Consider the following 27201-nt stretch of genomic DNA (forward strand, 5'->3'; position numbering starts at 1 on the left):
GTTGTGTGTTGGAAGCTTGAATTCCTGATGCCTGTACTGAACTCAGTGCACATGAATAGAGGAGCTCAGTGCCAAGACCATCAAGTCAGCACCTTTCACCTGTGCCAAAATCACTATAGTTTGCTCTTATATATATAAAATCCCTTCTCCCACAAAATCTGTTGCTTTACCCAACCAGAATTCGGAGACAGACAAGCAATCAGCATCCTCATAATCCTTGTGGCAAGAGGATTGGTAATAAGGTGCTAAGAGGTTTTCTATCAGTAGCAAAGAAAAACGGGGACATACCAAGAGACCAAATTCCTGTACTTGTGTAAAACATGAGTAAGAAGGTTGTGTACATGGGAAGGGAAAGCCAAAGGGAGGGTAGGCAAATCCCTCTCTATTGCAATCTTGCTGCATAGCCTCTCCAGGGATGATACTTCAAGTTGCCAGGCTGTAGGAGTGCTGGGGGGCCAACTTTGGGGTTGAGGCCAGAAGAACCTCAGAGTTTGTGAGCCTACTGGCCAGTCTCCATCTCCAAAATGTCCCTCTTTGTTGCTGCAGATCAAGCAGAGTGGCTGCTCTGCAGAAAGTCTATGTACACCAGCCATGAGCAAAGCCATAGCGGCAGAGCTGGGTATCTCTTGCTGTGAGTAGTTCTTGTCTTTCTGGGTGGAAAAGATAAACTGATTGCTGTACATTGTTCTGACTTAGGTTCCTCAGGCCCTTGCAGAACCATTTCAAAATTAGTTTAAGTTTGTTGATGGAACTCAAGGTTCTTTCATGTAGGTGACCAGATGAGGAGAATCACTGAATAACAGTCTAGATAGATGGTTCATCCTTATCTCAAAAATGGAGGCCATGAAAGCAGTGAAGGGTTCTGGACATGTAAAGCAGGGCCTTCTCCTTTTAAGCTGCAGGAAGCCAGTATAGACCTCTGTCAGAGAAAGGGCTCTAGCAGCTACCCTGCCATTAGTAATAATTCAGCTAACTCTCAAAGAAACACACAGTTGATGTCAATTATCTCAGCAGCAATCATTCTATCTCCAACCTCTGGTGCCTGGGCAAGTTAGACAAAGTTGTGGGGAACAAACGTAATTGTTGTCATTGCTATTGGGGTTCAAACCACAATAGGGCATGAAGATGGGGTTTTGACATGTGATCTTTCTGTGGCAATTAAAGCACAGACCTCTACACTACTGTTTATCCATGTAACAGACCCAGTTGGAGTGCACTATGTTGGCTCTGCTCATTCCTCTTACACAAATCCTGCTGTGGCATTTTTATGTTTCCCCATGCTGTCATATCCACGCAGCTCACAACAAGCCTGTCAGGGGGGGAAATATTATTTATCCCTGTTTTATAGGTAGCAGAATGGGCGCACAGAGGCTAGATGACTTGCCTAAGGTCATGTAGCAAGTCTGCAGCAAAGCAGAATTGAACTATGGTCTCACAAGTCTTAAGCTAGAACTTCAGTCAGAGGTCATCTTTCTTTTCAGAGACTCAAATCCAAAAGAGAAATTGGTCCTTTTAAATGAGTTCTTCAAGGCTGAGGTCTGCAGGTTTGTCTTCTCTCCTTTTCAACTTGATGGGAGATCTCTAGGGGACGTAGTGAGATGTCACAGGTCCATATTACTAATGTGATACTGAAGATAACCATTTGCAAACCTGTTTCTCAGTAGATACAAGCAATGCTAGTCCTCAGCTGTTGCTGTGCCTGACAGAAACAAGGACATGGGTGAATGGCAGAAAACTGAGGCTCAGGCCAGGGAACAGAGAGCTGAGGTTGGTAAGAAGAGTGAAACACTTTAAGAAGCAGGTGGGGATATTGAGCTAATTATTTACTGAGGGCATTTCACCTCAGACTGTCAAGGTGAGGGGCAGTCTTTGTGTTCTGCTGGTCTCATCGCTGCTCCTAAGAACACGGACCCACAGTGTCAAGAAGTACCTTCTACTATCTCCATCTAGTCAAAATTGCTTCATTCAGAACAGGTGGTCACAGTCATTCATACATTTGTCACCTCCCTCCTAATCAGAGTTTTGCAGCACATGCTATCTGGGCTGAAGGTGAGGGCTACCCGGAAGCCCCAGCTAATTACAACTTGCCTTAGTCTGTCTCCTAAGCAAAAAAGATTAGCAAACACATTTCACGGCCCTGCTTGGTTGGCTTCCTATTCAACCTTGCTCCATTTTAGAGGTCCTTAAGGAACTAGAGTCTTGCTATCTGACAGATGTCCTCTCCACCCATAAACCACAAGGACAATTGCACTCAGCCAGTAGGTGAGGGTATGGCTGAGGGATCACAGGATGCAGGGTGTTCTCAGTTCATGTCCCTACCTATGAACATCTTTAGCGCACAGCAACAGGAAAAGCCCAAGCCAGGCTGACTTTAGAGCCATAGGTGACTGCACCTGTGAGGGGTGGCTGGCCGGGAAGGGGGGCAGAAAGGAATGTGGTGCAGGGAAGGAGTATGAGGAGGTACTCCATTTAGCAATTAAAATTTGTCAGGGGTACAAGAGGCGGTGAACCTTCCAAATGCTACCGCAAGTCACCTATGTTTAGCGCTGTCTGCAAACCCTTCCCAGTAATGATGCTTGACAATTGACCTGGTGCCCCTCCAAATCTCATTCCTAATGCTATTGGGCAGAATAAAGAAAGGTTGCAGACAATGGGGTCCTCCACAGGCTGAATAGTGTAATTTTGGATGGTGCATTTAGTAGTGTGATGATGCATGGTGCATCTTTAAAAAGGCCAGCAATAGAGAGATTATGTATCACTGCCCCCAGCAACACAGTAAGTGTGAGAGCCAGGATTAGCACTGAGGAGACCCTTGTGCCTAGCATTGAGCTCACACCACAAGAACATGCTGACTTGTACATGTTTGGGGATATAGAAATGCTTGTTAATAACTTGTTTTTGCAAGTTGGAGTTATAAAGCTGAATCGGTGACACTGCAAGCATTTCTATGGCAACCGAGTGATGTCACCAACAGCATTTTGACTTTTCTTCTTTTGAAGGAAAATCTGAGCTTAGCCCCGGAAGATTTCAGCATTTGAAATAGAAACAGAGAGTAACCAGTGAGCATGTGGGGTGGGGGAGCCTATGGACTTATCTGGGTGCTGTACATGTACCCAGTGGCACAATTTGTGCCCAATATTACTTTCCCCGCAAATGAGTCTGAAAGCTGTTCCTGAGAGAGTTGAAACACATTGGCAAAATGGGGTAAAGGAGGTTTTCACTACTGCTACCCAGAGTTCCTTCTATTTTTGATACCTGTGGGTGGAATAAATTTTGTCATGTGCCTGAGAGATGTGTGAATGTGCACCAGCAATGTGCTGGCTGTGTGAGACTCTTGGTGCTCTGCTAATCAGGTGGGTGACACTTGAATTGCTCCTGGGCAGCTGCCCAAACATTCAACTTACAGGGTGTTACCCATATGCCTGAGCAGTTAGTAAACAGAGGGGTGAACTGTTCAGCTGATAACTTTGATCCCTGAGATGTGCAGTGATGGAATCTTCTGTAAGCCCCCAGAAAGGCTGATAAATTAATTCAAACTAGAAATGTAAAAGCTCATATAAAATACAGGAAGTATTTCTCTGGGGTGGTTAGACCCCTGTTAAAAATAGCTCAAAGGTACCCACTGACAAAATCAAAAATAATATAATCTGGAAAGCATTTTAAATATTAAAATGATAGTTAGAGAAAAATTAACAACACAAAGGAAAAGCATTTTCCTTAACATAGTGTTCCAAAGTGCACTTCTCTCTCTCTCAAGCCACACCCAAGTTCTCCAAGATATACCAAATTCTTTGAGAGATTTTGAACTGAAAATGAGTTATTAGCACTGGGCCACATGATGCCAATGTACCTTATTTTAAGCCAAGGGTACTATGCTGATTTACACCCACTGAGGATGTGGCCCCTTACCTTTTCAGTGAGGAACTTCAACTTTTGCAAAACTCACTCAAAAGCATGTGCTTTTTTCCTCCTTACACATCAGCTGATGAAGTCAGTCTGGGGTGTTTTCTTATGTTCCCTTTAATACGGAGAAGACAACAAAAGATATTTAAAACACCATATACATTGTGTCAATGGGAGGAGAATGTACAGAAATACTCCCTTTCTAGGGATGCATCAACTCATACACCTTCCTGGAAAAGACAAAAGGGCAAAGGGGGAGGGAGTGTCTCCAGAGGGAGGGAAAAAAAACAAAAACAAACAAACCACCAGAAGGCTGTGTGGCTGGGTCACCTTCCATGTCATATGAAAACACTTTTTCCAAAGTTTGAAAGCGTTTCTTAAGTGCAGCCAGCAGCAGCATGTTGAGATTTCCCTCCTCTCCTTTCCAACAACAAAGCAAAGTTCCACCCTCCCTCCCTCTTTCTCTTCAAAAAAAAAAAAAGTTTTGAGAATTTCACTTTTCTATTCACAGGATCCCTGGCCAAAGTAAAGCCCTCTTTTACATTGACGTCAAGATCTTTACCAAGATTAGGGTTTCATTTCTGTATTGCAGCAATTAGCCAGGGAATGTATAAAAGGCTTCAGGGAAGCCAGCTAGGACTCCAGAGGGAAAGCACTTTGCACCACAGACAGATAGGAGAGAGAGGAGGGAGGCAGGGGCACACCAAGAGAGGAACAGAAAATCTGTGTACAAAGATTTGGAAAAAAAAAAGTAGCGTTGCACCTGGCAGCTTTAGTGACACAGAAATATTAGAGGTCTGCTCAGTGCTTGAATTAGCTGAGAGACAATGGGACAGGAGAGGGAAGTGAAGTCTCCCGGCTTCAATTTAACAACTGCAGGGAAGCAGGAGCACAACTGCCTCTCTTTTTAACGGGCTCTTGGGGAAGGGAAGGGTTTTAGTTCACAAAAGCTGCTCAGAGCTGAGTGACTTTCATGCTGAGTTATGCTTTTGATCAGCTTGAGTACATTTCATCATTTCTGCTGCCGTTGAGAGAAAGAGGCGGGAGGTGGAGGGGGCTGATGAGTTTATTTTATTTTTAAATAATGGCTTTGATTGCATTGTACCTTACTTCTTGAATGAGTGGTCTGGGCAAAAAAGGGAGCTGAAGGGAGCCCGCTGGAGAGCAGCAGCAGGGAAGATGGGGCTATTAAGCGTGGACTTGCTGATCACGCTGCAGATCTTGCCGGTTTTTTTCTCCAATTGCCTCTTTCTTGCGCTCTACGACTCTGTGATCCTCCTGAAGCACATGGTGCTGCTCCTGAGTCGCTCCAAAGCGGCGCGTGGCGAGTGGCGGAGAATGCTGACCTCGGAGGGGCTGCGCTGCGTCTGGAACAGCTTCCTCCTAGATGCCTACAAACAGGTGGGTCGGTGGGACGGGGATGGAGCAGGTCTGAGAAAAGCGCCCCCCCCCCCACCAGTCCGGGATCGGGGGCTGGGCGCCCTGCACAGCGGTTCCCTTCTGTGCCCTTCGCCAAGCTAGCGTTTGCTTTGGCACAGGGGGAGTGGAAAACAGCTGTTCTTCAGGAGGTCAGGGGATGGGGATTTACCAGCCCTTGAGTCTGTGCCCTTCTTTGCCACTGACTCTCTGAGCAATTTACGGTAAGTCATTTAACTTGTTCCTGCCTCGGGTCTTCTAGCAGTCCCAGGTGAACAGTGCTACTTATCTTTGCAAAGTGCTTTGAGAGTGTGGGATGAAAACATATTATATAAGTGCTGAGTGTTATTACATATATTTGACAGCCATTTAACCTGTGCAACTTCTTCAGAAGTTCTACAAAGATTGGGTCTTTAAATAGCATCTCCCAGTGATCCCAACGCCCATCAGAGCACAGGTTAAAAATAATTCTCTGACATGAGAGTGTCATTTTGATTCAGCTCATCTATTAATGTTTGTACTGGGAAGGAGGGCACTGCTAGAGTGTGAGGAGACTTTAAAAAGCGAACCCCCTTTCTCCCATGAAAATAAGTGCATGACAAAGCTTAAAAATAAACTTGTAACTGGCTGAGAGACAGCTGCCTGGTATTCTTCTTAGCACATGTTCAATGTGCCTCAAGTGGCACATGACCAGGATTCATCACTTGCAATTTGGTCTGCGGGTGATTTTACACTGTTTATATAACACATGCTCTTTCCAAATGGCACACAAACATTATCTAATGGGCCTGGATAAAACCCCTGCAAGTATCCAATATCCCCACTTACTAGACTGGGAAACTGAGGTACAAAGACATTGAGTACTTTGCTCCTGATTATCCAACAAGTAAGGTTTTGTCTATGCAAACACTTGGTTTGCAGCAAACTGGGGTATGAATCTACCCTGCCCTAGTTTCCTATACTCCTAGAGTCCATGTGGAACAGCTACCACATACTAAAAGCTCCCTAGTGCTCTGTAATCTGTTCTCATTTCAAAGGGAAATACATCAAAGTGCACTGGGGAAGTTTTAGTATGTGGCAGGAGGGTCCAGGTGGACTCAGCTTGCATCAGGCTAGTGCAGAGTAAATTCACACATTGGCTTGCTGTGAACCAACTATACTTTTAGACAAGCTCTAAGAAGCAAAACTGGGATTAGAAATTAGAGTTTGCTGTCTTGCAGTCTTGTGATCTGTTTATTGGAATGTTCTGTTCTACTCAGTTCATTTGAGAAACAGCAACCCATCTGATGAATAGGTTAGGTATCTCTTATAGCTTCTGTGAACCATAGCTATGAATCTGCTGAAAAGTATTTCTTGTTGTGCTACCTCTCCCACTTCCCCTCCACAATAGCATTCTATATTTACTCTTAACTTGAGCTGGAGGGAGCTGCTGACAGTGATGCTTAGTTACTGATTTAGTTTGATCTATAGCACCAAGTGCCTGTCTTCAAGCTCTATATCACATGCAGATACTTTTCAATGAATAAAACAAATTACATTAGCTATGCCAACGGTGATCAATCCCTTAACTCACCACAATACAAATTAGTCAAGCAACCAAACCTGCTCAAGTAAAAGAACATTTGTGTCCGTTAGTCTCCAAAACACTTCAGACATTAAATAAACTTTTCAGTGGTGCTGTGAAGTAGACTGATAAATGTTACTATTCCCATTTTGCTGCTCAGAGTGAGACAGAAAGATGAACATGTGACTTGAGCACGGGTACAGAGGAAAACAGTCGCAGAGCTGTGATTAGCACCTCTATGTTTACAGAACACTACACCTAACATTGGTAGGAAGCTCAAACTTTCTCTAGCTTCCTGTAGGTGAATGGAAATGTTTAAAAGTCTCCAAAAACCTTATATCCATGAACACTCTTTAATTTCGATAGTAAGTTACATGAATATTCAATTGATGCATCATGCTCTTGAAAACAAAGCTGTTAAATTACTTCCTTCTTTCCATACCCACCAAGACCTGAATAGTAACAGAGAGGAAGCCGTGCTAGTCTATACACTATCAAAACAAAAAACAGTCAAGTAGCACTTTAAAGACTAGCAAAATAGTTTATTAGGTGAGCTTTCGTGGGACCAAGACCTGAGTTCATGATTCAGTGCTTCCTCATCTACTACTGATGACATCACTGAGTCACCTGAAAGAGTGGGTAGCTCTTCATTGGTGTTAGCAAGGAAATTCCAACTTTAATTTCAGGTCTTAGATGATAATAAAATGCCTTTTATTTTGTCTTTAAACAGTCTAGGACCACATCAACTATCTCATGTAGGGTGATATCTTGGACCCACTGAACTCAGTGGCAAAATTTATATTAGCTCCAGCAGGACCAGTATTTTACTCCCAGTCTCATGGGGGTGGGCTGAGTTCATTATTCCACAGAGGTGATTATTTGAGGAAGATTCACAGTGCCTTCACAAGGCACCTGATTGAATACCCACAGATATAATTGGAAAGATTCCTGTTGACTTCAGTGATGAGGCCCAAAGAACATTGGAGATTCCTGACTATTGTAGAGGTGAGTACGGGAGCTGAGTTGTAGAAGAGACACACTACACAGAAGATCAATACTGAGAACAGAAGAGGAGTGTGTTGTGAATTGGTCACATGTGAACCACTGGGTGTCTCCTGCCGCTTCTGCGTGGGAGGGGAAGAAATGTGACTATGCAAGATAGTTAAATCCATGAACCTAAAGAGTGTCTAGAAGTGCCTCTCCTCAAACATATATTTTTACAAGTCCTAAATGATTTTCACATATCAGAACCACTTAAATGCTGTATTCCCAAATCCATCTGGGTAGAGAGTGTTAATCAGATGTAAATATATGCCTAGCATTAGTCATATGCTTAATTGCCTTTCTCAGTCAGGGCCTTTTTCACTAGTACAGATTGAATCTCTCTAATCTAGAACTCTCTTGTCCAACAACATCCATGCTCTGGCATGATTTTAGTTAGCTGGATGACTGCTTATCATTGGTGTGGCCAAGTTCCCCATGGTCCCAAAAAGTTTGTTTACAGCCACCAGTCCTGGCTCTCAATGTTCTGTTCCATTATTTAGCTCTAATTTACCCCCATATGTCTTCCTGTAAGCAATGAAAGTGTTGGTAATATGCTAGACTATATTGACCTCCTGTGGTCTCTGGTTTGGCACTTGTCGGGTCCCCAGGGTGCCAGGTCAGAAGTACTTATAATAATGCTTAGCAATTTCATAGTTCATATATAATGAGCATCTCAGAGCATTTTATTAATATGAACTCACAAAACCTCTGCAAAGTTCGTAACCCCCATTTTATAGATGCTAAAACTGAGGTACAGATTTGAAACAGACCAAAGCCACTCAAAAAGTTAATGGAAGAACCTAGAAGGAAACTAAGGGCACCCAGTCCCATACAGTAATAATACTGTCTACTTATTAGGTAGAGCTCTATAGCAGTAAATCTGAAAGCACTTTACAAAGGTATCATTCTAGAGGGGGGAAACTGAGTCAGAAAGAGGCAAAGTGGTTTGTGCAAGGCCATCCATCAGACCAATGGTAGACTAGAACTCAGGTCTGACATCTCCCAGTCCAGTATTATAGCCACTAGACACACTAGCACTCCGAACAAATTAGTAACCTTTGAAATATTTTCAAAAGGCTTACTTACACAAGGAAATTGACGAGAATGGCTATTGTGAAATAAGCTACTCCACAATAACTATTCTGAAATAGTTCCCTGTGTGGATGCTATTCTAGAACAAAAGTGATTTTAATCCTGAATAATTTCTTTGTTTTGGAAGTGCACTAATTTTTCCAGTATAATGTGACTTTTATTACAGAATAGCATCAGCATGGGGAGCTGTTCAGGAAGAGCTATTCTGGTCAATTTTCCCATGTACACAAGCACACAGTACATTACACCTAGCTTTATCTTTGTGAAAGTACTTGCTTGTGGTTCTGGAACATCCACAAATAATGGACCTCAAAACTATGAATTTTTTATGTATAAGAGAACTATTTTAGGTCATTCTAAAAGTGTTTTAAGTATGTTAGTCACCATTGTAATCTCTTTTTTTTCTGAACTCTAAACAGCTGAATTTAGCATGATGCTAATGCATATATGTCCTTTACTGACAGAAACGTTAAATATAGTTCCAATAACACTTCCAGTCCTTCTGTGACAGGCTTTCTGCATTTCTGTAAGATTAGAGGCGTACAGGCTTATAAATAAGTGCTTTGTGGTAGCTCATAGGGATGATCTATATAACTCATTCAGAAGCAATGTAAACAACCCAGAAATTCTCTGTATATTCATACAAAGAGATCTACGTTTTCCTAGTAATCATTTCATTCACCACTTGTGTGGGACAATGCACAGCGGTTTTTAAACAGCACACAGCAATCGTACAGAACAGTTAAGAGCAGAAAGCAGTGTGCAGATAATAAGAAAGCTGCCTAGGCTTTCTGTGAGAGGAAGCTACTCTGCCTTGACTGCTCACTCTGTTAACTCCCAGTATAATAGTTAACTTTGTTCTAAAGAACCTCTCTTTGCAACATGTACATCTTGTATGTACAGCCCATAATTAGGGTGGTGCCAAGCCATGTTTGACTCACAAGGCCGCTACACCCCATAGCTCTGCCCCATCATGGGAGAAGGAGGAGGCTGTTATATAAATCATAAAGAGGGAACACTGTAGTCACTATCAACAATTAATCTGGCAGATGTTCAAATCAGGAACCACAATTCAGGAAGTTGGAAGAAATATGCTAATCATGGATAAATGTACACGAGAAAACAAACAAACACGCATCAGAGAATTATTCATCTGTTCCTATTCTGCTGGGGGTGGGGTGGAGGAAAATATCTTATGCAAAATGTTCCCGTGTAAGAGAATGCTGTACATTTGCAAACAAATAAATCAAAGTATCTATTGTTTGCCCACTGAGGATGTTAAAGTCTTTTATTGTTGCTACTAGATCTGTTCTGGTGATAATGGCCTATCCAAAAGGCTGTTTCAAGTTTCTGCTCCTGCTGCATGCAATAATAATTTATAGTAGGAGGACAATGGAAAAATCTCATTGCAAATTTAGGAATGGGTATCCCTTTGGAAAGCTATGAAGGTCCACATCCAGTGATTTATAGCTTTAATTTCTAGTCCTCAAAGGGTAGCATCAGGTAAGGTCTTAAGCCAGTCATGTGTCCAAGACTGAATATTTCCCATCCTACATGTCAGTGTCAGTGTAATTTTGAAGGACAATCTTATATTTGGATTGTGCTTTAAACGAAACTTGGTCAAAGCAGCTAAACTATTTGGTACGTCCGAAGACTTTCCTTCCTGTCCCTCCCAATTCTACAGTGACATAATAGTTTGATTGGTGGATTGATAGCTCTTTGGCTATGTCTAGACTGCAGGCTTTTGTTAATAAAACGGCTATCAACAGAAATTTTGTTGACTGTGTGTCCAGACTGCAGATCTGTTGGCAGCAATCTAATGGTCAGGAGCATTCTGTTGACATCCCTGTACACCTTGTTCCATGAGGAAGAAGGGATGTCTCAAAAGAGGGTTTTTTTTCTGCCATTCAGCCTCCTTGGGAATGGGCCAAATGTTGGAAAAGCCTCTCCCGACAGAACTGTTGGCAAAAGATATGCAAATGCATTGTGCAATTTACATATTTTTTGCCAAAAGTTCTTGGCGATCTAGACACAGCCTTTGAGTGTGAGTGTGTTTGCAGATCTTTCCTGACTCTAAAAAGGGTTGAGCAAAAGTAAACTCTCGCGAGAAGACACCACAATTCTGAGAAATTCGCCCATCTTTGGGTTTAATAGTAGAGTAAACCAGTTCTATGGGTCTGATGGAGGGTCAGTTAAATCACCACTTACCTTCAAACCCTCGGTGACCCTTGCCTATATAATAGTTATTCTCATTCCTAGAAGCACCGGCCTGCATCTCAATTTCTTCTGGAAGGGCATTGTTGCTTCTAACACCATGGATTGCACAATGGTGTTCTGCAAAATTAGAGAGGCAATATTTGAAAAAGTAGTATAAGGAGCAAGTGCCACATTTCCTATTGGTCAGCTTTTCAGCCTACCACTGAGTTAAAATGCTACTTTGGGAGGCTTTTCAGACAGTAGAGCAAAGACCTCGTATTCTGAACCCATATGCACTTATCATTTTTGTTTATTTTGACCTGGAGAATAATGGACTTTCTTTGAATTCCATGGTAATAAGAGACATTTATTAAATAAGACATGTGCTAAAAAGGAATTGCCAAATGGTTTTATGTTCAAAATTTAAGCACTGCATAGCGTTTAAAAATATTTGTTTCCCTGAAACCTGCACCGGCTTTACAAAATGAAACATTAGCTAGCAAAATTATTTAGGTTGAAATTTTCAGCTACAAATGAACATGAAAGAAATTTAAAACTAATCATAATGCAACCTTCCCTTCAGTGTTGGGGACCCAAACTCAGTAGGGCTCGGGCTAGAACTCCCTCAGTTCCTCTTTTCTTAAACAATATTATTAACAGATAAAAAGAATAATGAATACCTTGGTCACATCATGTAGGTAGAGGCCATACTTTTGGGGTAGTGAAGAGCTTTGTTTGACTCACAAGGCCACTGCACCCATTGGCCTCACCACCCCCTGCTTTACACCCACCCTTCTTTGAAGCACGGTGCCCTCCTAGAATAGTAGAGATGGAGTTCTGCCTGATCCTTATATAGGAAGCAAGGGCTCCTCATATTATTCCCCTGCAGTGCATTCCCATATATGGGACAGACGGATTTTGCCCCTGATTAGGGAGAGCAGGGCTTGACCAGGGATTTTTATTAGGACTGTCCCTATTAAATTCTCCCACATTTTCCCCCAGCCTCACAAACCTGCACTTAAATAAAGAGCAAGATCACTAATGAAACCCAGTATCCCATGTTTCTCCCATTCTTGTGGACACTGTTCTAAAAGAAAAAATCATCCTCTTCCCTGTGGTTAAAGAACAGTGCTTATTAATGTGTTCTCTTCCAAGCAGGGATCTTAGGCGGTTTATATGCACTGAAGGATTCCTACCCAACTGTGGGCTCATCTAGCGCCCTCTTTCGAAGGGGGCATGTGAACGGGCCCACTTGGTGAATAGCGATGAGGTGCTGCACTGCATATGCAACACCTCACTAGCATAATTCTCACCACACAAACTTCGAAGTTGTTAACTTCAAAGCGGCAGCAAGCAGCCTAGCCACAGGCACTTCAATGTACCCGTGCTACTTTGTTTTCAGAGTAAGGGCACTTTGAAGTTGCGCGGGTACTTTGAAGTGCCCATGGCTAGACTATTTGCTGCTCCTTCGAAGTTAGCAACTTCGAAGTTCACGTGGCCAGAATTATGCTAATGAGGTGTTGCATATGCAGCGTAGCACCTCATAGCTATTCACTGAGTGGGCTTGTTTGCATGCTCCCTTTGAAGGAGGGAGCTAGTGTAGACAAGCCCTATGAGTCTTGTAGAAAAACAAATAATACTAATTTTGAATAACCCTGCCACCAGAGCCTAACATCTGGATGAGGCTCTGAGAAATGACAGTCTCTTCTGGGGCTGCTTTTTAGGCCATGCCTACATTACCTTGTAAGATCAACCCACTCAGGGTCCATCTTCCAGGGTTCAGTTTTGTGTGCCTGGTAAGGTCAATTTCACCTGTCCCATCAGAGATCAGCAGTCAACCCCAGTACTCCTTGATTATCGCAAGGAGTAAGGGAGGTCAATGGGAGAAACTCTCCCGTCAACCTTCTTCAGTGAGGATGGTCTGGTAAGTCTATTGCAGATACATCAATTCTAGCTATGCAATTGGCATAGCTAGAATTACATGCCTGTGTTTGACTCACCTGCCTAGTATGGACATAGCATTAGTGAATATAATCAAAGCAAAGAGAACTTGAAAGGGAGTTAAGAACTCAGAGGGTTCTATGCACACCTGGGGTCCAATCTCTTATACAGTGTCTTATTTAAATGGCTAATACTGCAGCCTCCTCATTATCATGCAACACCTGTTTTCTTAGGGAGCTGCCAGTCTGCTGATCCTGCCAAGTTGAAAATCCCTGAAGTGGAGAATGGAAGCAATTTTTCAGTGCATAAGGTCCCAAAAGGGATGTGTTAGATCTGATAATAAGCAAAGCAAAGTGAAAAGGAAGTCGATGAGGAGGTGGGGTTTTTTGTTCAGAGGGCCTTTCCCAGGCTTTGTGAAAAGTGTACAACAAGTTAGTAGTATGTTCTGTTTCCAGCTCGTGCTTTGTGAATTCACCTTTTTTCTCTTCCCCCCAAGCCCTCCATTTTACAGACTACATGTTGAAGCAGGACTAACGGTGCTCCCCTTTTCTACTAAGCACAGAGCTCCAGCATGAAATGCCCAGTATCAGAGCAGTCAAATGAATGCAGGATTGGCCTTAAGCGCTAACAGAACAAGCTATTGCTTTGGGGCAAGGAGATCCTGTTACTTGTGAAAATGGTGAGATTTTGAGGAGTTCACAGTTAATAAGCTAGCACGCTCTCCTCTTCTGAAAGTGGAAACATCCACCTCCGCTTAGGACCAAAAAGGCCATCCTTAAGTGACTAAATTGTGAATGCTGAAGTGCATGATTATAGAAATGCTGGAGCCAGAGTTATTGCATGTGAGAGAAGTGCTGTTAGTTTGTTCCTTAGAACATATCTTTTGCCAGCTTTTGTGTAAGATTTCAAAAACAATTTGGCTGAATATTGTGGCTTGTTTGGTAGGCATTGTTGTGCCAGGTTTTCTTCCAATAGCTTGTTTTGCCTTTCCTATAGTACATAACAACAACAATGAGAACAGAAAAGCCCCTCAATGCAGATGATCAGTGAGGACAATATTGTCATCCTGTATCAATTCTTTTCCTGAGCCTGGTGAAATGAAGAGGCCCTTTGGGGACGTCAAAACTTCATCAAGACCAATTAGCAGAGATGCTGCTGCTGGTGTTTAAGCATTAATGATTGGGCTGGGTTAGATTTTTGGAGGGACTGACACAGGCATGGAACGAGGCACCGACCTAATTACTCCTTTGCAGGAGCAGAAAATGCCTTGGTGAATGCCTGCTTGGCAAGCATGTCTCATTAAAGGAAAAAGCAGCAAACACAAGCTCTCCTCAAAGCAAAGATTAACATGGTAGGTAACCCATGGCCATGAAACTTTCTTGCGGCTGTGGGAAATGAAATTGGATTAACTACACCAGGAGGTATCTTGGCTGCTTTTTAGTCTACATGGTGTCATGGAACCATGTCTTATTTTGTCTCCAAACCTCCTCTTTTTGGTTTGTGAGGAACATTCAGCCTCTTGGAGGGACAGAGAATACCCTTGCATTGTTGGAGCACAATCACGTAGAGGAACTACCCTTGGCACCAGTGTGAAGTAATACGTAAGAGCACTACTATACTAATGACCAATTGAAGCACTTGTGTTTTTTCCTCTAGGGCAGGCGTGTCCAACCCGCAGCCCGCGGGCCGCGTGCGGCCCTGGACAGCTAGTAATGCGGCCTCACAAGATCATAAACTTTTAACATTATTATGTGATTTATATACATTAACTATATTATATATTTTATTTGCGGCCCAAGACAATTCCTCTTCACTCAGTGCAGCCCAGGCAAGCCAAAAGGTTGGACACCCATGCTCTCGGGTTTAGAGACGCTATGGAGTGAGAGTGGCATTTGGAAGAGTTGAATGAAGCATTGGGAAAGAGGAATTTACTCAGTGAATTTAGCCTCTTTCTCTCCACATATTGTTCATAAGTAGACTGTGGTTTTCCTCAAATTTACTGGTGAATATTAAGCTAGTCAGAAAAAAATTGTTCACAATATTTTTCCTGAGAAATACTGGAAAACTGTTGCTAAAATTTTCCTGTATACAGTCCCACTCACAGCAATTTCAGGCCCCAGGGCAGCAAACTCAATGGGCCCCCTGTTCCCCTCCCTTGGACAGAGCCACAAGCCATCCCCTGCCCAGGGATACCGTGAGCACCACCCCTTAGTCAGAGATCCCTCAGGTCAGTCACAGCCCCATCCCCCACCAGTTGGGAGAGGCCCTTCCCACTCTCCTTCCACTCTCCGCCACCTACGTCACAGCTCTGCCCCCTAGTGTTTCTTGTGATAAGTTCAGCACCTTCTCTCTCTCTCTCCCCTCTCCCAACTTTGCCCCTCAGTGGTCCTGTGCCCTCCTTCCTCCAGTCAGCTCCTTTCTCCCAGGCATTCCTGCCTACCCTTGCCCCATCCCTCTGTTCTTTTCCCTTCCCGGCTCAGTTCCTTTGCCCCCTCAGCCTTCGCTCCCTGCAGTCCCACGCCCAGATTTACTGCAGCTTAGCTCCCCACTTCTCTTGGCTTGGCCCTATGTGAATTCTCTTCTCAGCTTTCCCCACCTCTGTTCCCACTGACTCTCCCCTCCCTGCTCACTCCCAGAATTACAACCTCTGGGCTCCCGCGCCCACCCTGCAGCTCTGGAGATCCCAGCTCCAGGGCTCCCCACAGTCCTACCATGCTGCTACAGCAGCACTATTTAAAAGAGCCTGGGACCTGGGCAGGCCTACAGCAGCAGCCCCCATGGCAGCAGCAGCCCTGGGACCCCGTTAAATCCACCAGGGCCCTAAGTAATTGCCTCCTTTGCCCCCTCTTCCCCTACTGTCTACTGTTTACTGACCAACTCTGTTCATTTGTCATGTTTAGTTACTGATTTTCCTTCTTTTTCCCCCTTTTTTGAGACTTGCTCTTGAATATTTGAAGTCCAAGAGCTTAATTATGAGTAATAAATAATAAATCACATTCTGTTATTTCTGCTGCTTGATCGGATCAACACACTGCAGTGGAGACTCTGCTTCACTATTTATCCTCACACAGCGTACAGCATAGGTAATCACATAGCAAACTTTCTCCACAGCGCACTTCAGCTGTCCTCCGAAGTGAGCATCTCTGTGAATGAGAGAGCAGATTAGTATTATTGCTGAAGAAGGTGCCAGTTACTGGAGATTTGTGAGGGGTGGTTCTTTGCTCACCAAGTATAACTGAGACCGCCACGTTCCAGGGTAGTGACTTTTAGTCACTAACACCTACTTCTGAATCTTGTTATGAATCTGTAATCACACTGACTAATGCCCAATAGGATGATTCCTATCTTCACTCTAATCTCCACAGCAGTGTTTCCCAATTTTATTTGGCCATGGAATCCTTTTAAACTCAAAATAATTTTGTGGAACCCCATTCCCAGGCTTCACCCCCGTCGCCCAACAAACCTGATCCCCATCTCCAGGCTTTACCCACCTCTGTCCCCAAATCCACTTCCCTGTCCCCAAGCTTTACCCCCATCCCACAAACCTGCCCCCCATCCCCAGGTTTAACCCCTCTCACCCTCAAACTGGCCGCTGGGACTAACCCATCCATGGCGCTGGCTGAGAAGCCTTCACCGGGCGACCATATGCACCCAGCGGAAAGAAGGCTGGAGTGGAGGTATTCCACTGGCAGGGGTGAGCCAAGTCACACCCACTGGAGGGATGTGGATGCTCAGGTAGTGGGGCGAGTGAGGGGCTTTCTGCAGCTCTCTGCCCTGCTGATGCTGAAATAATGGAACTAAATTCAGTTGTTTTAATGGCCGTATCCCTCCTGCTACCCTGCTGGCCATTAAACCATATAAATCTTGTTCTACTCTTTCAGTGGTGGCGGGGCAGAGAGCCACAGAGGAGTCAGGTATTGCAATGGAATTTTTTCATGGAATCTGCAGAACACCATTTGGGAAACACTGCTCTACAACGTGTTCCTTTTCTCCTGAAAACTTCGGGTAAATGCTCCTTGGCTTTTCTGGGACCATGTAGTGGACCAGAAGCTATCATCCATGTTCCAGCAAGTCCAAAATCAAGCTTGTTTCAAACTTCACTTGCTTCCAAGGCAACTGAACTTGATTCAAGCTAAGATTATGTTGTCATTTCTCTTATTGTTCTAAGTATTATCTGGGACTCATTAATCACTAATAATAGGCATAATACATAGAGTTTAGCTCAAAGAACTTCACGAGCTGGGCCTCTTGGGTTTATTCCTGTTTAATCACCCCGTGAATTTGACAAGTCTTGCCAAAGCTCATACCTCCATAAAATAGATAAAATGATCTACCTCACAGGTGTGTTGGGAACTTCTTTAATTAGCAATACGTTCCTGTGGCATCAAACACTACAGAAGAAATTCCCTTAAAATCAGTTGGCCTTGAGGAGTGAGTCAAGGGAAAGGAAGAACAGTTCTGTGTCAATCACCTTTGAAAATGTGGAACTGAGCCATGAATAATCACATGTCCATCAGGGACAGTTAGGTTTCAGGTGAAGTGATTTAAATCCCAGTATCGACAACATGCTTATTGCTGGATTTTAGTTATAATGGAACCGATTTCCCCTGGCCCATCCCCCATGAATCAAGCATTCTTCTCTCAGTTCTGGTTCCTACTGGTTCTGGCTTTTCAGGAGGCAATCCTTGGTAATGGAATTTGAGATGACCTCTGTGGGCCAAATTCAGAAGTCCTTAGTGAGTTCTTACTTAATGAATTGAAACTCCTACTAAGTTCAGTAGAATAGTAATTTCTAAATACAGCCTGGATGGCAGCCTCAGGGTTTGGCCCTATGTGATTTCAATCCAAACAGCATTTATTTCTGAACATCATGAGAGAGGCAGGAGATGCAAAGAGAGAGAAATTAGCAGGGAAATAAAAAAAACAATTACATTATTATAGAGCTTGATGCTAAGGAGAGATGTGCTGGAGTTGCAGTGACAATATTTATCATATATAGTTACTTAGAATTTTTATAGGTTACTTATACTTTATTGTTTATTAATTACTTCATAATTTCATATCATCTCTTACCTGTGAACCTCAGAGCATCTTGCAGACTTTAGTCAATCCTTGTGTGATACATACATATTATTTCTGTTTTGTAGGTGGGGAGATTTGTGTACTATCACACATTGAGTTAGAGTCAGATCTAGTGACAGAGCCATGAATGCTACCTACCATCTACCTGCTTCAACCACTAGGCACACTCTTCTTTCCTTCTGCTGCACATTCTTCTCTTTTCCTGCGTCTTCAAGGGAAACAAGTAGCGGGACACTGTAGAAAGTTTGCTTCAGCCAGGATCCCGGAAGCATTTTCCGGGTAGGGAACACACTGTGTTGTTTGAGCAGCTGACTGTTTGTTTGTTTTGTTGGAGTGAACATGAAGGACAAGTTGGAAGCAAGTCACAGTAACTCATCATGTCTTTATGTGTTTTCTCATCAGGTGAAATTGGGTGGAGAAGCCCCAAACTCCAGTGTCATCCATGTGGCTAATGGCAGTGGGAGCAGTAATGGCAGGAGGAAAAGTGTCGGTGGGAAATATGGAACCAAGTGCCACCTTCTGGACTTTGCAAAGTCAGAGCGCCCACTAGTGGTCAACTTTGGCTCAGCCACCTGACCCCCATTTACAAACCAGCTGTCGGCCTTCAGCAAGCTGGTGGAGGAGTTCTCAGGTGTGGCTGACTTCCTGTTGGTCTACATCGACGAAGCTCACCCATCGGACGGCTGGGCCGCCCCTGGAATCTCTTCCTCCTCATTTGAGGTAAGGAAGCACAGAAACCAAGAAGATCGATGTGCTGCCGCACACCAGCTCCTGGAGCGGTTTTCCTTGCCACCCCAGTGCCAAGTGGTGGCTGACTGCATGGACAATAATGCTAATGTGGCCTATGGAGTCTCCTTTGAGCGAGTATGCATCGTACAGAGACAGAAAATTGCCTACCTGGGGGGCAAGGGCCCCTTTTTCTACAACCTCCAGGAAGTCCGGTTTTGGCTGGACCAAAACTTCAGCAAGAGATGAAATCCAGCCTAAGCCCAGCAACGTGTGTCTAGAGCCTTGTCCCTTTAGAGTGATATGAAAGGGAAAAAACACACACTGTTTTCCAATAGGTCTTCTGGGGCCTTTTGCAGGGAGACTAGGTTCAGTAATAAGGTCAAAGGAATTCAAGCCGGAAGAAAAAAAAACACACACACAAATGAGGATTGTGTGAAACAGTCCTACTCCTGCCTTCTTTGCAGGACAGAAAAAGCCACTGTGAAAAGTGCTGCTGCTGCGCATGAAAGGTGGTGAGATGAAATTTCTCTGCCATACTTTTAACAACATGTTGGCTTTAGGATGAGAATAAAGCATTGCTTCCTGGAAGGCAATTCTGCAGTGAGGCAACCTTATGTATTTGATCAGGGACATCTCATTTTTCCACTGAGGCCTGTGTAGGCACCTTACAAGCAGCCTGAGGTCTGCAATTAATTTGCATAAAATGATATGGATTATGGCTGCCTTCCTGCTTTGATACAGTGGTATGACCCACCGGAGACTACAAGATCTCTCATGCAGTGCAAATTGTCTGCATAGATCAAGACAAAACATTGTACGTGGGTCTTTGTACACTCTGCAGGCAGCCTCTTTGCATGGTGTGTATGTTTGTGTGTAATGCATACACACACACACACATACTTAGGCCTTTTTATGTTAACAATTAAATTGGCAGCATGTCACACCATAGAACTCCATAGGCTGACTGTGTGCATGTATGCGGGTGTGGGTGTGGGTGTGAGGGGGAGAGGTGATCTGGAAGCAAGGACACAGAGGAAAGAGACTGTAAGATCCTACGAGCAAAGTAGTGAGGGAAAAAGAAACAGAGTTTGTGTAATAAAACTATATCTTTTTTCACTTTGAAATTTCAGAAAGTGGGTCATTTGTCACCAACAACCCAGATAAACACACACATCGTTCATGCCCAGGGCAAGAGAGAAGAGTTCAGCTGATGCCAACCTTCAATATGTGGAACTGAAAAGATGTATTTTACCAGTGGTTTTTTTCTCTCTTAAGAAGATAGAGTAGAGAGAGAGAATTAGGGGGTTATTTTATCTTTAGTTTTCTAAAGTAATTTATTTCTTTTGACATAGAAAAGTCATATTGTTTTTGCGTGGGAAGACTTACACACCACTTTACCTCATTAGAACTGAAATCTGTCCAGTCTATTACCCCAATAAAGTGGTTCTGTTGATTTTTGAGGCCCTAGCTGCCTGCAATTAGTTTACAGCCATGTTAGTACATTGGACAGTTAAACAGTCTTTAGCCTCAGCAACTGCAATTCCAGTGGTGAGGGTGGCATTTTGTTCATGTTTCATTCTTCTTCCCAAAAGCCTATGGAAAAATTAAAAAAAGAAATCACGTTGTCTTGAGTCACCACCTTATTTCTTTGAAGAGGTTAAAGATGAACTGAGTGAATTATCTAGAACAATTGTAACAAATGACTGCGTTTCTCAAGAAAGGCTGAGGGGGAAGTTCTGAAGTATATTTAAAAAGACTCTGTCAACTTAGTCTAGGCCTTAAATACATTTTGGTTTTATAAACAATTAAATGATTTTGCAAAACCTAACACAAACGGACATGCTTCGTTGTGCTAGAATATGAGAAATGGGAAATAAAGCTGATTACAAGAGTGAACCCTACCAGCCAAGTGTCACAGTCTAAGCAGAGAGAAACATCAAATAACCAAAAAGCATAAAGTGGGAGAAAATTAAGGTAGAATATTAAATCTCTTACACTAAGAAGTTCATACAAATGCAGAGAAGGACAGAAAGAAAAGAGAGATTTCTTTATTACAGTGTCCCTTTAATCATACTTGGCATATTGCCTGCTGTTTTGGTGCGAGTCAATTCAGCTAATGTACATGGACTTTTTTTTAACGTCTCTTTTAAGCACAGACATGACAGTAATGAGAGTGATTTTATGCATCAAGCTTCATTTCTCCCCTCCATGCACATGCACTCTCTCTCTCTCTCTCTTTCTCTCTCTCTCTCTCTGGTAAAGCATCCGAGAGATTCTGATGGGGAATGGACTTCAGAAAGCAAGTTCAGCTGAGTGGAGGGAAGAGAGTGGTACTACTATATTCCTGGACTTCAAAACTGGTCTAAGAAATTTGTGATGAGGGAGAAGAAAGGGAAGATGACCTACCCTGTTGTCTTCTTTTGATTGGGCCAAGGGTATATAGTAAGAAGTGAGAAAAAATTGAAGAATGGAAAATTTAGGCTGAATATCTGTCTATTCCATGTCTGCCTTCCGGTACATTAGCCTGACTTCTCAGACCAGTTAGTAAAGTGGTTATGACCTACCACTTTCTGTTACACATTTTTATGACTGTGTGGTAGAGTTATCTTAAACCTATGAACAGAAACATAGGAACTGTCAACTGGACCAGACCACTAGTTTATCGAGTATGGCATCCAGTGTGACAAAGCCAGCTAATAATTAGCTTGTGCCATTATAAGTTTTTTCCTTTCTAGTGTGACTGCAGATATCCTCATTATTCATATAAATGTCAGATCATTTTTCAAAATTCTGTGAAGGCCTTGAGCTGAGTTATGTCTTGTGGCTGTGACTCTGATTATCAAAATATGCTCTGTTTTTCAAAAATTCCTTTTATCTTGTTTTATCTTGTATCCTTTAACTTGTTGCCTTTCAATTGAATTGAATGTCCCCTTGGTCTTGTATTATAAAGTGAAGAGGGACACCCAGTTTTCCCTTTTAAACTAATCAGTTCTAATCATTCAATCCCTCATATAAATCCATATCTCTTTAACATTTCCTCCCATTTCTGGACCTCTTCTCTTTTGCCTTGCTGTAGCTTTTTTCAGGTAGGGTAACCAGATCTGAAAACAGTATTCCAGATGGAGAGGTGCGGTGGGTGTAGATAATGTAATATTTTCAGTGTTATTTTCTTTAGACATCCTAAACTTTGTCATCCTATAACTTCTACAGTATATAATCCTATGTGCATTGTAAACTTTAAACTAGATTTCTTTCTTTCTTTCTTTCTTTCTTTCACTTGTAGCATTGTCTGTTTGTCTGTGAGATGCCAAAATGTCTAATATAATTGTTGAAGCATACCTTAAGATCATAAGAAGGCATCTAAGTTAGTAAGTCTAATATTCCTTTGTACAGCTAAAGTCACAGTAATTTTGCATTGCTTTTATTTCTTTTTGAATTTCCACTGTTTTGTCACTCTCGTAAGTGTGATGTCTTCTTATTCAGAGATGGGTGTTCACCGAACAGCAAGGGGATTATAAAATTTGCTTCTCTAAACAGACAGTCTTCAAGTATCCAAACTTTCTTTCTTGGCAACATGAATTCCTGAATATGGCAAAAATGCAAACATACTGGCAGCCTCTATGGTTATCATAACAGGGATACACTTTGTACATTCTTTTGATCCCTCCAGAAAATATATGGATGAAATAGAAAAGAAGTAATCTGAGAGAAAAGGATGTTTTCTCTTATTTGTGATTGATAGAACCATTAAATAAAATTCCTTTAATTTTGATGGTATAAAGGGATGTAGCTTTTAGAAAAGCTCTAAAAATGAATGAAATATCACCATTAATGATCCAAATAGACACATATGGGTAACATTAATATCTGCAGATATGATAACACGATTAAAAAAAATTAAAAGATTGTCAGGCTTCAGGGATATAGAGTCCATAAAGAATTTTGCTACCAACATGGCATACTTGTGCATAATTGGCCAGGTGCATTGTGAGGTGGGTTTGTGTTTGTCTGTACCCTTACAGAAGGTATCTCCTGGAACAGAATAACTATTGTTTATTCCAGTATGGCAGTGGAGAATCAGGCGCTGCACTTTTAAAAGGAAAAATGTGTGACAAAATGACAGCTGTGCTAAGGACTTTGAAAAGCTAGTCACAATAAGTCTTCTGAAGGTCATTTAGGTGGACAAAAGCTTCTTAAAAATGTAGCAGTGATGTGTTTGAAACCTTTGTATGTTACTGGGTGTAGGATTAAGATTTTTAACACATACATGCAGTACTATAACCAAAGCAATAAAAGAGGTGCCAGGTAGGGAATAATGGCCAGTTTTGTATGACTCTACACCATAACTCATATGCAGCAACCTAGAGGTCCTAATTCAGGGCTGTGAAGATGGGGGATGAGGGCAAGGCAGGGATGCTATCGTGCTCATGAAGATCGCTAACAAAAGAGTAACTCACTCAGTTGACGTTCGGATGTTGTCACGCTGGCATTTTTTTTCTGCATTGTGCTCTCTCTGTTTTTAGAGGGTCTGCTTGATGTCTATTCATTGGAGTACTGTGGGTAGAGTTGTTGTCTGTGTACATCATTGTTTAGTTGTCAGAAATATACTTCACAAGAGAACCAGCAAAAATCTGTTGTAATGGTGGAGCTCTGTGGAATATGTGCTTTTTTAGACTTGTTTTTTTCTTGTATTTTAATAAAATCTATAGGCAAAAATATTCTGTCTACTTTGATCTTTTTATTTTAAAATATGTAGTGCTGCAAGTCAGTGAAAGTATGAGTGACTGGGTTTTGGTTTTTGTTTTGATAGATCAGTCTATACTGTAATGGTTAGATCTTAGCCTTGACGGGCAAAACATAAATGTCAAAATGTAAATGTCAGGATCCACATTTTTCTTTGTTTAATTTCTAAATAGAGCGCTTTCTGAGAAAGATAAGACTGACAAATTTGAAAATATCTAGGTTGATTTTTAATATGCATAATACAGGCAACATTTCTGAAAACATGAGCTTGGGGCAAGCATACAACAATGTTCATGTATCTTGCATTTGTGCATGTGATATAATACACATCCAACCTCATACATGCAGCTGCCCAACGGTGGCCATTAAGAACAAAAATGGACTGCACATCAAAATATATGAGCAAAATTCAGCACTTGATTGAGGAGCTATCCCATGAATGGAATGGCTTGAGAAGAGAGTGCTCAGCACCTTGTAGGATCAGGACCAAATTATTTAGGAATAGATTTGATTTTTAGGGTTTTTTTTTTAACTAAACATTAGCATGTTACAGAAGGTTTTTAAAATCTTAGCCACTTGTACCCAAAACCAAATATGAAAGTACAGCTACAATGAAAAAGGCCCAAACAAGTAAACAAGTTATTGAAAAGAAAAGTAGTAGCAATGTAAGTCATACCTGACTGCACTGGCCTGAGGACATCCACTGTACTGTCCTTACCGGGATTTAGAAACAACCAAAGAAAAAACTAGGAAATCCACTCCAGGTTTTTAAAATGAGACTATAGACATTAGGAGGGGACTTTTAATGCTTATTCGTCTGTCAGCATGACCATGATGGCAAAAGCCCATAGCTTACTGACCTCATTATCAAGTCTCGGTGCTTTGGTTTAAGGTCTTTCCTCTGATCTTGGGACGTAAGAGTAACAAACACAATAACACAAAACACAATAGCAAACACAATAACACAAAACACAAAAACACAAGCACAAGAACAGATTTATACCAACACACCTCTAGAGCCCCATCCGGGGCTATTCTACCTACTACCCATGATCCACAAACCTGGAAATCCTGGACGCCCCATCATCTCGGGCATTGGCACTCTCACTGAAGGACTGTCTGGTTATGTGGACTCTCTCCTCAGACCCTATGCCACCAGTACTCCCAGCTATCTCCAAGACACCACTGACTTCCTGAGAAAACTGCAATACATTGATGACCTACAAGAAAACATTATCCTAGCCACCATGGATGTAGAGGCTCTCTATACCAACATCCCACACAAAGATGGAATAAATGCTGTCCAGAACAGGATCCCTGATGATGCTACAGCACATCTGATGGCTGAGCTCTGTAACTTTATCCTCACACACAACTATTTCAGATTTGGCGACGATATATACCTTCAAATCAGCGGCACAGCTATGAGTACCTGCATGGCCCCTCAATATGCCAATATTTTCATGGCTGACCTGGAGCAGCACTTCCTTAGCTCTCGTCCACTAACACCCCATCTCTACTTATGCTACATTGATGACATCTTCATCATCTGGACCCATGGGAAGGAGACTCTGGAGGAATTCCACCGGGACTTCAACAACTTTCACCCCAACATCAATCTCAGCTTGGAACAGTCCACATAGGAGATCCACTTCCTGGACACCACGGTGCTAATACACGATGGCCACGTCAATACCACCCTGTACCGTAAACCCACTGACCGCTACACTTACCTTCATGCCTCCAGCTTCCATCCCAGACACACCACACAATCCATTGTCTACAGCCAAGCACTAAGATATAACCGCATTTGCTCCAACCCCTCCGACAGAGACAAACACCTACAGGATCTCTACCAAGCGTTCTTGAAACTGCAATACCCACCTGAGGAAGTGAAAAAACAGATCAACAGAGCCAGACGTGTGCCACAAAGCCTCTTACTACAGGACAAACCCAAGAGAGAAACCAACAGAACACCACTAGTCATCATCTACAGTCCTCAGCTAAAACCTCTACAGCGCATCGTCAGGGATTTACAACCCATCCTGGACAATGGTCACCCACTTTCACAGGCCTTGGGAAGCAGACCAGTCCTTGCCCACAGACAACCTGCCAACCTGAAGCAAATCCTAACCAGCAACTATACACCGCACCACAGTCACTCTAACTCAGGGGCCCATCCATGCAACAAACCTCATTGCCAGCTCTGCCCGCATATCTATACTAGCAACACCATTACAGGACCTAATCAGATCAGCCACACCATTGTGGGTTCATTCAGCTGCACGTCTACCAATATAATGTATGCCATCATGTGCCAGCAATGCCCCTCTGCTATATACATCGGACAAACTGGACAGTCTCTACGTAAAAGAATAAACGCACACAAATCAGGTATCAGAAATGGCAATATACAAAAACCCGTAGGAGAGCACTTCAATCTCCCAGGCCACACAGTAGCAGACTTAAAAGTAGCTATCCTACAGCAAAGAAATTTCAGGACCAGACTTCAAAGAGAAATTTCTGAGCTACAATTCATCTGCAAATTCGACGCCCTCAGCTCTGGCTTAAACAAAGACTGTGAATGGCTGGCTAAATACAAAAGCAGCTTCGCCTCCCTTGGTGTTCACACCTCCAGATCAACTGCTGGAAGTAAGCCTCACCCTTCCTGACTGAGCTAACCTTGTTATCCCCAGCCTTGCTCTGGCTTATTTATACCTGGCCCTGCAGATTTCCAAGACCAGCATCTGATGAAGTTAGTCTGTGCTCACGAAAGCTCATGCTCAAAACTTTTCTGTTAGTCTATAAGGTGCCACAGGACCCTTCATTGCTGCTCAAATACAATAATAGCGGAATCACCTTAAAAAGTCTGATTCTTCTCACACCAGTGTAAGTCTGGTATAACTCTGCTGAAGTGGATGAAGTGTTACTGGTGTAAAGTCAATATAAGTCAGGGGTGAAATAGGCTCCTTCTATGTATCCACTAACACAGGGGTTCTCTAACTTCATAGCACAGCACCCCCTTTCTGACAACAACAATTAGTACATGACCCCAGGAGCAGGAACTGAAGCCTGACCCTGCCTGAGTGCTGCTGAATGGAGGGAGCAGAGGGAGGGGGACAAGGGACAAAGCCAAGAGCTTCAGCTTCAGGTGTGTGTGTTTGGTGGGGTGGGGGCTGTAAACTGAACCTGGCTGCCCAAGGCTGAAGACAAAGCCTTAGTCCTGCTGCCCAGGTCTGAAACCCTTGGGCTCCAGTTTGGAGCCCAGTGAATGGGGTCTGGGCTTTGGCCCTGGAACCCATCAAGTGTAATGCCAGTCCTGAGGGCTCTGTTAAAATGGGAACCACAGTTTGAGAACAGCTCCATTAACATATACTTGTATTTATTTTTAAACAGCTCATTCTTGCACATATATTCAAGAATCTTTTAAACAACAGTTTTGTTTGCTGGAAGGGACTTTAACCACTGCAGATAAGAGAAGAAAGGTCTAC

At 42.8% G+C, this 27201-nt stretch overlaps 2 protein-coding genes across 9 annotated transcripts in view; both read left to right on the forward strand.

Moving 5' to 3' along the window:
• Positions 1-27201, forward strand: part of LOC142014309 (uncharacterized) — a 215985-nt gene that overhangs the window by 25225 nt on the left and 163559 nt on the right. The window contains exon 1 of one of the 7 annotated variants that reach the window (XM_074996698.1): positions 19370-19476. The exons of the other annotated variants lie outside the window; for them this stretch is intronic. Within the exon in view, the coding sequence (XP_074852799.1) occupies positions 19470-19476 (7 nt within the window). The 5' untranslated portion in view covers positions 19370-19469. Of the gene's footprint in view, positions 1-19369; positions 19477-27201 lie in introns of those variants that run through there. 7 annotated transcript variants of the gene reach the window in all.
• On the forward strand, positions 4240-19232 carry DIO2 (iodothyronine deiodinase 2). Of its 2 annotated transcripts, none has more exons than XM_074996693.1 (2): positions 4240-5304; positions 18641-19213. In XM_074996693.1, exons 1-2 carry the CDS (start codon positions 5083-5085, stop codon positions 19211-19213), a joined length of 795 nt encoding a protein of 264 aa, XP_074852794.1. In that variant the 5' UTR covers positions 4240-5082. The 2 variants fall into 2 exon arrangements, with proteins under 2 accessions (XP_074852794.1, XP_074852793.1); XM_074996692.1 differs by having other exon boundaries at positions 5066-5304; positions 18641-19232.

This window comes from Carettochelys insculpta, chromosome 6 (assembly GCF_033958435.1).
Source record: "Carettochelys insculpta isolate YL-2023 chromosome 6, ASM3395843v1, whole genome shotgun sequence".
NCBI classification, from domain to species: domain Eukaryota; kingdom Metazoa; phylum Chordata; order Testudines; family Carettochelyidae; genus Carettochelys; species Carettochelys insculpta.